This window comes from Podarcis pityusensis (genome assembly GCF_964106645.2).
Source record: "Podarcis pityusensis genome assembly, chromosome: 10".
Lineage (NCBI taxonomy): Eukaryota > Metazoa > Chordata > Lepidosauria > Squamata > Lacertidae > Podarcis > Podarcis pityusensis.
In genome coordinates, this window is record NC_138035.1 from 46,226,551 (window position 1) to 46,238,058 (window position 11,508).

The 11,508-nt window shown below is 42.0% G+C and overlaps 1 protein-coding gene and 1 long non-coding RNA gene across 6 annotated transcripts in view; one reads left to right on the forward strand and one right to left on the reverse strand.

Annotated features, from left to right (window-relative positions):
- Positions 1-3,062, forward strand: part of LOC308457840 — a 24,521-nt gene extending 21,459 nt beyond the window's left edge. For both annotated transcript variants that reach the window (XR_013977121.1, XR_013977122.1), the window contains one exon: positions 2,633-3,062. This is a non-coding gene — a long non-coding RNA (uncharacterized lncRNA). The remainder of the gene's footprint in view (positions 1-2,632) is intronic.
- Positions 1-11,355, reverse strand: part of NUP107 (nucleoporin 107) — a 27,293-nt gene extending 15,938 nt beyond the window's left edge. The window contains exons 1-7 of one of the 4 annotated variants that reach the window (XM_080971998.1): positions 7,669-11,355; positions 5,576-5,655; positions 4,913-5,005; positions 4,493-4,608; positions 2,347-2,479; positions 1,332-1,435; positions 456-583 (exon numbers count right to left, since the gene is read on the reverse strand). In XM_080971998.1, the coding sequence (XP_080828124.1) occupies positions 456-583; positions 1,332-1,435; positions 2,347-2,479; positions 4,493-4,608; positions 4,913-5,005; positions 5,576-5,655; positions 7,669-7,694 (680 nt within the window). In that variant the 5' untranslated portion in view covers positions 7,695-11,355. Of the gene's footprint in view, positions 1-455; positions 584-1,331; positions 1,436-2,346; positions 2,480-3,362; positions 3,466-4,492; positions 4,609-4,912; positions 5,006-5,575; positions 5,656-5,923; positions 5,950-7,266; positions 7,499-7,668 lie in introns of those variants that run through there. The other 3 variants (XM_080971999.1, XM_080972000.1, XM_080972001.1) reach the window with 3 other exon arrangements.
- Positions 11,356-11,508: the final 153 nt, after the last annotated feature.

Sequence of the window (11,508 nt, forward strand, 5' to 3'; positions counted from 1 at the left end):
ATTCAACTGCCACATCCTATATTGGTTTGCTAATGTCTGCCAAGCACACTTTAACTAACCTAATCACTGGAGGCTCAGGTGGCTGACTTTTTTCAGTTCCAGCTGGTTCACCAGCTAGAACCCCTCGATCAGCACATTGGCTGCGGATGTCTAAGGATACTCATGCAAAATCTTGCAGGAAGGAACTCGGATGGCCCTGTGAGATATTGCGAGAGCATCTCAAACCTGGCAGGCTGAGCCTTTTCCCCTCAAGCAAGGCTAAAAGCAGACTTGGCACAAAAAGAGATTTTAAGCTCTGTCTTGCTTGGATTTAACTTCTGCAATTTCAGCCAGTCAGCCTTCAACCACATATGGATGAAATCACACAAGTTAAATGTACATTAGGTGTGATTGTACTGAAAAGTAAATTTAAGCGTTGAGGGGAAAAAACACAAGCAGGCTTTCAGGAGAATTACCTGTAAATTGAGGATAATAGTCTCCAAGTTACCATCTCTTGCTTGAGAAGCCACAACACACTGGCAGTTTTTGAAAATTTCTGCTGCCCAGGAGTAGCTCGGTACACTATTTTTTGAAGAATGTTTACCTGGTGTTTAAAAACAAACCAACAGTTGGGTTATATCATCTTTTCTTCTCTCACACAATATTTTATTCTTCGTACAGTGGAATTTATGTAGTGCTTTACAACAGAGGTTCGGAACTGGATCCAATCAATGGGTGACTTACATCTATAAAAAGTTCAAAGAGGATTGCCAAAGGGGATTGTGTCCCCAGCACTCTCTGTCAGCTGATTGGTACTGACAGGAAGCCCTGCTTGCAAAGGAACAACCAGGGGCTCACTTGAGGCTCCCTTTTGTTCCATTGTAGGTATGTCCATACCTGCCCCACACTATCGGGCATGGGGTAGGTGACCCTGCTTTATACAGCATAAGTAAAAACAAAGTAATTTCCTGCTGACAGTAAGAAGAATACAAGTAGAGAGGAAGAATGGAAGATGCACTGGTAACGGGATTAATGCAATCAAAGGCAATTAAACAAATGTTGTAGTTAGGGACTAATACAATGTGCTTATTGCTAAAGATGTTCAAATCTTCATCTTCAGCTACAAATCCCAAACAATTACATGAAACTGTAATTTGTAGCTTTATACAAAATGAGTCTGTACAGAAGCTATTTTTGAGAGCTCTCTGTATGAACTACAGGCACTCTCAACAGTAACCCTCTTTTCATCTATACGGCTGTGACATTGCCTGTACTACTCTATGCTTATTCACTGAGGGAAAATGATTTTGGTTCAGCAAGTAATGAATACATAAAGGGACATAACAATATACCTGGTTATTGCAAGTATCTTCGTACTCATCTACGAGTTCAAAAATGGTAGTGGAAGTGTGTTTTAAAAGGGAATGTAGAAAATCGGAGTACATACTCCTCGTTGCTAGAAGAAGAAACGTGTTAATTAGAATAACCTACTTTAGAACAAGTCTAGCTTGGAACAAGTTCACCTTTATTATATTTTAACACTCGTAGTGCCTATGTTTTGTACATATATTAAAATATATAAAACAAGATTTTTAAAATAGTTGTACACTAAGCACAATGTTTCAAAGCACATTTGATAACACATTCTCCTTTGCAGATGTTCTTTAGAACAATAAAATGGAAGTATTGATGGGGTGAAACTGACATAATCTAAGCATTCCTTAAAGCAGTGGTGGGGAACCTCAGTTCCCACCATCCCTGACCATTGACCATGCTGGTTGAGGCTGATGGGAGCTGGGAGTATAGCAACACCTGGAGAGTCACAGGTTCTCCGTCTCTGACTTAAAGGGGGGGGGGGGAGTCAAACATTAAGACACAGGAAAAGAAATGTAGCTAAATAAATTCTCAGCACTACAATTCTGAAATCTTGCGCCAAAAACAAACCCAGAACAACTGTACAAAAAACAACATCAGGCCTGTGGAAATGTACAGTGTAGTTTAACCAACTTCCTAAAATGTACCTATTTTATATATGACAGCGTAATAGTTATTATGGCTGTCCCCGGCCATGGTACTGTTCTTCCAAGACTGTGATCTACTTAGAATCCTGGAATTGTAGAGTTGGAAGGGACCCCTAGGATTATCTAGGCCAACACCCTGCAATGCAGAAATCTTTTGTCCAACATGAGGCTTGAACCCATGACCCTGAGATTAAATAAGAGTCTCATGTTCTACCAGCTGAGCTATCCCTTGGATGGGATGAAGAAAAACTAGACCAGCTACTTATCCTACAACAGGATACCTTATGCATTTAACAACAGGCATTGATGCCGTAACAGATAGCAAAGGCAAAAAGTGAGCTCTCACCTGCTTCCCCAGGATCATCCTCCTTCAACAGGACAGCACTCTTAGTGATATCTTCTGTACCACTGTACTCTAAATTTGTGAACATGATTGAATGTTGAGGGGAGAGTGAAGTTGTCCAGTCATTGTCATCTAACTAAAACACACAATATGATACACAGAATAAAAACCCTATTAATATCACTGCATTGTGTATCAATGGTCTGACATTGTGATTGCTTATGTACATTTTTCTTCAGAAAGTAGTTCTAGTTGAAGTTGATTAATATGGATTTCCCTTCAATTTCAGATTTCAATGTCAGCCATCTGTTACTTATGGTGGAGTCCAATCCCCCTTTGCATTGAACTATGTGTGCTGACAGGGCAGAAGCAACCCTCAGCTCAGCCGCATCAGCCTCTACCAGCCTTTGCCTGCAATGATGCCAGCATCACTCTGCCATTGAAGAGCTCCTTGTTCCGCCTGCCAAGTGTGTGACTGGGTGAAGTTGCTACCAGCCAAGTTCCTTGCCAGTGGAGAGCTCCAGGACAGCTCTGTTAAGCCCTGCCAGCCAACACCAAGAGTTTCGATTGCAGACTTAGTCAACAGCAAAAGAGACAATAATCACCATTGTAGATATTGCAGTTTTCATGAAAATGTACTCTGGTTGAAATAGGGATCGGATGATTGAATGTAGGTGGTGATGATTATTTTTTCCTTAAGAGAAAGGAGTCACCTGTAATCTAGTGTCTTGGTCCAACAAGGGAGTTTTACAAAACTGCACCCTACTGGTACATGACTCTCCTATGCATTCCAAGATTTCCTAATGATGTGAGAGGAGGGAGAAAAGTTCCTTCTAGCCATTCAGTCTTCTACCCATCTAAACACTACATATTATCCTTAAAAGGTCTGCTGTCAAGGCAAGTTTTTATGACATACAAAATGACAGCAAATTATCAAGAAAGATGGTGAGAACCCAGCTTCAGTAGCAGTAGATCATTATCCCCACCTTCCATCTACAGGAGGGCTGAAAACTTCTTACCTTAAAAGACTGACTAGATTTTGCAGCGTTCAGTATGACAGTATGGGAGACAGTGATAGACTAGCCCAAGAGCAGTAGCCAGTGCAACAAGCCTCTGATATCATAATCACATAATAGGGAGCAGTAGCCTCAGTAACAGTAGCTAAAGCAACAATCCAGTGATGTCACAATGATACAACAGGGAACATTTTCTGTCTTTCTAGTTTCTGGACACATTGAAGTTTATCTAAGAATTTAAAATAACCAATCTTAGCTGCTCTTCTCATCACTCCTTCTAATAGCAAACTCAGATGAGTGAATGCTGATGGTCAGAGCTGAAACAAGGGCACTGAGAAATAAAAGGGAGGTAACATGTTACCTGCCAACCTAGCAGTTCGAAAGCATGTCAAAGTGCAAGTAGATAAATAGGTACCTCTCCAGCAGGAAGGTAAATGGCGTTTCCATGCGCTGCTCTGGTTCGCCAGAAGCGGTTTAGTCATGCTGGCCACATGACCCGGAAGCTGTACGTCGGCTCCCTCAGCCAATAAAGTGAGATGAGCGCCGCAACCCCAGAGTCGGTCACGACTGGACCTAATGGTCAGGGGTCCCTTTACCTTTAACAGCATGTTTAGACCGAGTCCCAAGATTTGATAAAGTACAACTTAAAAAAACAAACTAAGGTGGCCAGTCCAGTGAGGAGTGAGCATGTTCAGTAGTCACATTGTAGCCTTATGAGGCTTTGCCCTCGGGTGGGAAAAATATTGAAGCTAATCTAACTTCCTTAGGGCCCGGGACCACTAGGGTGTTGCTATTTATGGACCTTGAGGCTCTCCGTGGGGCATACTGGGAGAGGCGGTCCCGTAGGTACGAGGGTCCTAGGCAGTGAAGGGCTTTAAAGGTCAAAGCAGCACCTTAAATGAAAGGTTCTTTAGAAAGGACAAAAAAGAAAAATATTAACCTGCAACTTTATGTACACTACTTGGGAGAACACCTCGCTCAGTACAGTGGGACTTACTTCTGAATAAACATGCACAAGATTTCATACGACTCAGAACTGCAGAATTGGAATTTGGCTGTTAAATGTTGGAAAAGTACCCTATGATGGGTGAAAGACTCTAAATGCTGCTCATTTGTACTTTGCATGTTCTTACCATAGACACATTTCCAAGGTGCCCAGGAGTATGCACAAGATAAGGAGATTTTCCTCCTGTGCCCATGATGGTAGACATATTCAGTTGATTCATGGAACTCCGACTCTGTGGAGTAACTGGAGAAAAATTGTTTTTAATTATTTTTTTTAACAGGAACAGGAGCAAGACATGGCGAGGGGTGGGGTAGCCCCTTGCTGGAACTAATACATTATTCAACTCAGCAGAGAGATGAAATAGTGAATAAGACTTCACCCTCTTACAGAAAACCAGTATTGTGCTTAGTACTTAATGCTATTTTAATTAATTTTAACTAAACTATTTAGGAGTGGAAGGAATAGTGGACGTAAACACTTAGAAGTATAGTAAATTTAAAGTACTAAAGTGTACATCAAATAAGGCAATAGGTATAAAAGATCTTACAGGAGCGTGAAAGCCGCCCCAGTCCTGGAGTCCTGGGGACTGTCAGTCCTCTTGTTGTCATGCCACTTGAACTGTCATCCAGAGAAGCAAGGACTAAGAAAATAGAATCAAGCTAAGAAAAGAAGCTTTAAAGTTCTGCCTCAGTTTGCAGGTGTCCCTGGCCATCTTAAGTTCTGGTAAACACAGTCTATGTCATTATTCCTTCAAATTCCATCTTTCCCAGGAAGCCTATTGCTTAAGTGCAGTTTTTCTACAAACACAAATTGAATCAGGTGGAGGATATGCTGACAATTAACAGGATCAGAACAAGCATATGTGGGTAAATGTTACCTTTCCCACTCCTGCTGCAGTTCTGAGAAATATCTCATTTTCTGAAGCTGATACCCACTTTGGGTGTGAATTTTAATAGCTTCAAATCTTAAAGTGTTTTTCGCCTGGTCTTACTACTTACTACTCACAAAAAGTAACAAATCATGAAGCAAAATAATGGTCAAAATCATATTAAATTATATTACTATGTGTAACAGAAATAAATTATGTTACTCTGCACTGTCCTGAATTAACCTTTCTTTATATAAAAAAGACATTATCATTTAAAGAAATAATGTCTAGCTCACAAACCATATGAATATGCTTTTAGGTAAAACCAAAGGAAAAGGATACTAGAAACTTTTTTTTTAGAACTCTGCTTCCGAACTGGCCGAGTTGCTTCTTGTGGAGTAGGCATATTTTGAAAATCATTCCTGAAAAGAATACAAACATCTAATGTTATTGAAGCTACCAACTTGAGTCTGACCAAACTGCGGGAGGCAGTGGAAGACAGGAATTACTGGTGTGCTCTGGTCCGTGGGGTCACGAAGAGTTGGACACGACTAATCGACTAAACAACAACGTTATTTTATTTTAATTACTTCTAAATAATAAAAGTTTAAAGTGAACCTAAAATTTCATATTATAATTTGAAACAAGAGACACTTCCAAAAATAATTGAATGAAATTGTTTTACAATACCTGATCTGCATGTGTGAAATCTGAAACTTTACATCTAATAAAGAAATATCCTCAACAGCAAAATTCTAGCAGTCACCTAATTATAATAATCTTCAACAGAATCAGATGCTGAAAAGAAAAGGCTCTACTTGCACATTAGATAATTTCTGCCATCTTTGAACATCTTTGAAATACATCAGTATTCACCAATCTCAGTATTCACTTTTCCTATACAGTTTACTAGCATTCTTTTCCCAATAGCTGCCAACCAAATGCCTCTGGAGGCTCACAAGCTGGGCGTGAAGATGATGGTTTTCACTGTTATTTTCCACAGAATCATCTTGCATTCAGAGGCATACATCCACTAAACCTGGATTTTCTACTTACCTTTAATGGCTAAAATATGGTGAGAGACAAATTCATGGATAAAGTCTTTTTTTTTTTTTAAATCAATCTTTAGGTTGTGGGCTTCACTGCACCTTGCAGCAATTAATTAATTATGTGTTCTGTGAAGAATGCAACATGGTTTTGTGACACTGATAAAAAAAAATGTTTTTCCTTTTCTCTCTGCAAACATGGGAAATTGCGGGGAGGAAGAAAAGCAATTTGAAGCACGGAAAAACTTTGCCTCCTATCAAAGGAATGGGTAATTTTTGGATGGAAAAATAATTTTTGAGATTTAGACCCCACCTCTCTAACTTGAACTAATTTTGTGGTGTCTCTTCTACGTCTAATCCAGCACCGGAGCAATGGCCAGCCAAATGCTACAGAAAGGTAGCAAGTCACCTCCAGCACCTGATGGCCAGGAGGCTCCATTTAACTTGGTCTGTGAAGTTAAGGATAGGTGGTGGGAGTTTGCCTTGGTAAAGTGTGCTTAAGTGTCATGACAGAATATGGTTATTTAGCTCCTTCAACCTAAATGTTGCCACACCAGGGTGGGTTACAAAAGACACGAGGTCATAACTTAACACATAACACCATATAACCTAAAAGCAACAGTCTAATCAGATAGTAAAACTCAAATTGACGTTGACTAAAACATATAACTTGGCCAGAATTGATACCAACAAGACCGCCAGGCAAACCTGCCTAGGGAAGGCAAGGAGTCACCACTGAAATGGCCTAGTCATCTACCTGCAGCACTTCAGAAAGTAGGACAGCCAGAGAAAGCTTCCAATATTTCAAGCACCTTGATGGAAGAGGAAGTAGTCCAAGAGATATTGGGGAGAGTTCCCTAAGCCATGGAGGTTTAGTGGGATTTCTAACAACCTGACTTTGCGGGAGCCCCTCATCCTAAGCGCCCCACCTTAAAACCACCAAATGAACATATGCGAACGGATGAAAAGTGGAACTGTGGGACTCACTGCCACAGGATGTGGTGGTTGACCATTAGTTTGAAGCGCTCTCAAGAGGAGATTAGGCAGCTTCATTGAGAACAAGGCTATCAGAAGGGGGACGGCTGTATTTATGACAAATGGCAGCTCAGGGAGGCTGCCCAATATTGCCCTCATGTCCACTGTGGGAAACAGTAGGGAAGGGCTGGGCAGGCCGCTCCGTTGCCTGGCAACCTTCCGAGCGCCTATCAGCTGGCGCGCGAGGCTCAGCTAACGGCTCTCCCTCCCTCCCTCCCACCCGGCCAACGGACGCGCACGCGGACAAAGCCCACGCTCGCTGCAGGCTCCCCCCTCCCTCCCGCCCGCCCGCACCAGGCAGAGAGAACACCTCTCGCCGGGCCTCCCCTCCCCCGCTCCTCTCCCCTCGCGTACTCTGCCAAAGGAGCCGACTTGTCCATCTCGGAGGCGAGCGGCAGGCTGGTTGCCGCTTCTTGAGTCTTCCCGCTCCCCGGAAGCTCGTGACCCGGAGCAGGAAGTGGAAGAATCAAGGCAATGAAAGCGGAGGGGGCGGGATTTGTGGCAACGCCTCTTTGAGGCGAGAAGCCGCCTGAGGCTCACACGGGCCTTCATGTTTCCAAGGCAGAGAAGCCAAAGGGCAATGGAAGCCTGGCCTGCGGGGGCCGCCGCTTAGACCTCTTCGTACAGAGAGGCAAGGACTCTTCAAAATTTCTCACTCGCCATGCCGGCTTCAGCGGCTTCCTGTAACGGTCGACACAGACAGGCTCCTGGGCAGGAAGGGCGCCGCCTGCCGCTTGGGAGGACCATTCCCATATAAACCCATTTCCCGACGGCAGGCGCTGAGCGGATGCCCGTGTAAGGTTTGGGACTGCAGAACTCGGCAAAAACCACGGAACTGGGCATTATAATTTCGGATATATTAAAAGGACGAGGAGGCAGAACGGATCCTTTCATTACATTTTACCACGGAAGTGACGGGCTTCAGACACCAGCGGCTGGGCTCTCTCAAGCAGAAAAGGAAATGGGTGTCTTGAGGTTTTTATTGGTTTTATAACAGCATCCATAGCTCTTATGAGCCTAGAGCAGGGGTTCCCAAACTTGGGTGTCCAGCTGTTTTTCGACTACAACTCCCATCATCCCTTGCTAGCAGGACCAGTGGTCAGGGATGATGAGAAATGTAGTCCAAAAACAACTGGAGACCAAAGTTTGGGAAACATTGGTCTAATTAGGAGGAAATGGCTTCCAAGTATAGCTCAAGCTACTTCATTACTGCCCTTGAAAGGCCTGGTATGGATACATAACTGAATATTTCACTGGTAGCTTCTCCTCACTATGTTGAAGGGCCTAGAAGAAAGGCCCCTGCAATTGTATTCTACTTTCTGTGTAGCTACTAAAAGCATGGAAGGAGTTCTGTCTTCTAGTACATTTGGTTTAGACCTGCTAACCTTTGCTAAGCTCCCCTCTATTCTGAACAAAAACGCGGTGTCAAAGAAAAATCAATTTCCTTTATTAGCATTGAAATTAGGTTTACAGGTAAAGCATCCCAAATATCCACCCATTACAATTAAATTGGCAAGAGATTAAACAGTTCTCTTACAGAGCAAGAACTGGGAAGACATGTCACAGGGAGAGTAGGGCGGGCTAGCTAATGGGTTTACACTAAAATGCATGTTAACAGTTGCTAGTGTAGCAGTAGGGCTGGTCATTCATACATGAAGCCATGGAACTGTTCTTTCAATACAAATCCAACACACACAACCCAGACAGAAAAGACAACCTGGCAAGTGGAAATGCTAGGAGATAGAGGTTGCTTCCCATTGAAAGCTTCTGCGCCTTGACAAGGAGACACCACCAGAGACAGGGCTGCTTCTGCCAATGCGAGCTCCCCACTCCGCATCAGTACAAATGTCCTTTAAGATATCCTGACAGTGATAATCCTAACACAGATGTTGAACTGCAGATCCACTGAGAATGGATGAGTTAGAAACAAACTAGGCACAGAAGCCAGTAATAATACAAAAGGAGAAACTCTTCCCCACAAAGCATGGACTTACTAGTTTTGGAAATCAGCTTTTACTCAAGAAGCAATATTCTACAGAATGTGAACATTAGGCAGCTGAAGCAGCTTGCACAAATATTGCTACCTATCTGGCACTATGAGGAAGACCATGGTGACAGATAGGAAGTATTTGTATTGTGAAAGTTTAAGATTGCTCCTGAAGGAACATGAATTCCGAAATGCCTTGAGCTGTAATAAAACCTCTTATGCTGGCACTTTTGAGAACAAGTTTCTCCTATTGCATTCTTCTTGGAGATGTTTGCTTCAGATTTGCTGTGCCAAGGGAGACAGAAAGTACACTATCATGAAAGACAAGTAGCTAGTAATACCTTGCCAAAAACCTAATCCTGTGAACTAGAATAAGCAGAAGAAATACAGAACTATACAGAGTTTGAAAAGTGATGTTACACAGTATGTATTAACCGGGAAATACTAACCTTTTAAAAAAGTGAGCAATGAATTTGAGGGGAGGGTTACGATTAACTGCAATTATCAAAACACAGCCAGTTATTTAAAAAGACACAGGCAGTTTGGTGTTTATTTTTTTTTTAAAAAAAACACCACCACCATGGTGAGTTATGAGTTTGGTTCCCACTAAAGACTCACATTTGAAAACCCAGGAGGAACTTTTTTGGGCCAGGAATACATACTGTATCTTAAGCTGCAGGAAGGCTGTATGAATCTTTCCTGCAACTTTAAGGTACATGCACATACACGTTTAGGATTACTTAATGTTACAGCCTGTAGTGTTCTGCAAATGAACAGCTGTGAGGAAATAAAGGATGAGATATGAATAAAACAATCTTATCCAAAAGCTGTGACAAAAAGCATTGTATATACGATTGTTTGGCACTATATTTTATACTGTACAGAAAAGTCATGCACAATCTCTTAGGAAATTGCTGTAGCTGCAGAACCAAGACTAATGCATTTTGGTGTAGTCATCCTTTCTCATATGAATGCAGTTAACCAGCTACGTTTCTTTGCTGGCTCCTTTTCTACCTAAAATCCAGTGATGGTGAGAAAAAAGCCCAGCTGCTTCAAAATTGGCAGAGCTCTGCAAAAGCCCTATTTGGAGCATGGGAGGACTAGAACTGGCAAGAGATTTCTCCCACACAGGGCTATGTACAAGGCTGCTTTGTATAGTAGTCCTGCCTGTCCAGACTACCAATAAGTACAGCAGCACACACAAGTTATACTCACCCACGAACAGAGTGCCAGATCTTACCAGTGAAACAGACTTCTTTCCAACCCAAGGATGTTAATGAGCATTTTTCAGTATAGTTAAGATTCAGTTCTCAAAGGCAGACAAGGTTGCAAGAAACTACCAACCAAGCAGTAACCCAGGCCATAGTATCAACTATTGCCTGTGCTATCTGCTTCACAGTTTATCAAAAAATGAAAGGCTTTATAAAAAACTGAACCTTTTGCCAAGTCACCTGCATGCAGCTGGTTTCTTTAGCTAGGATTAGAAAAAATCCCAATACTGTACTGTGATTCAGCATTCTGAAATACAGTTCCTGCCCCAGTAACTTCAGGTTCTTGTGACTGGACTTCAGTAGCCAAGATAAAACGAATACCCAACTCATAGTTGGTCAACTTGTGCTGTCCATATTTTTGCAAACAACAGCAAGCATCTGGGGAACCTTGCCTGTACATTTCAGATACCCCACGCTTCCATGAATTTGTGGCTCAATTAACCTGGTATTTTTTTACTTGAGAACAAGCAGACTACATAGGATTCTTTATGCATAGCCAATAATAGTTTTGAATTATCTAGAAACAAGCAGCTTGTAAGACTACTCCATTTGGGCATCTGATGTCTTTCAGGCCTCAAAGTATTTGTAAACTTAACATAGTTCTAGGTTTAGCATATACCAGTACCCTCTTGGGACAAAGAAGGTTGGTAAAAATAACCCCACTCTCTTTTTCCTTCTATCACATTTCTTAGCAAAGATACTCAGCAACGGAGGCTGACCTAACTCTGGAATGTTTCCACTGAAACCAGTAAATTATGGCAACATTAGTGGTTAGAGCACATCCATGATTATTTAGGAGAATGTGTAAGTAGTCTGACTTGTATAGGATGGACAAGCAATGATTCCTTGGGGTTTCAAATTCTAATTGCCAAACACACATTTTAACACATTACTGATCTCACTGAAACATTACACAAAACATTCAATTACAGGTAG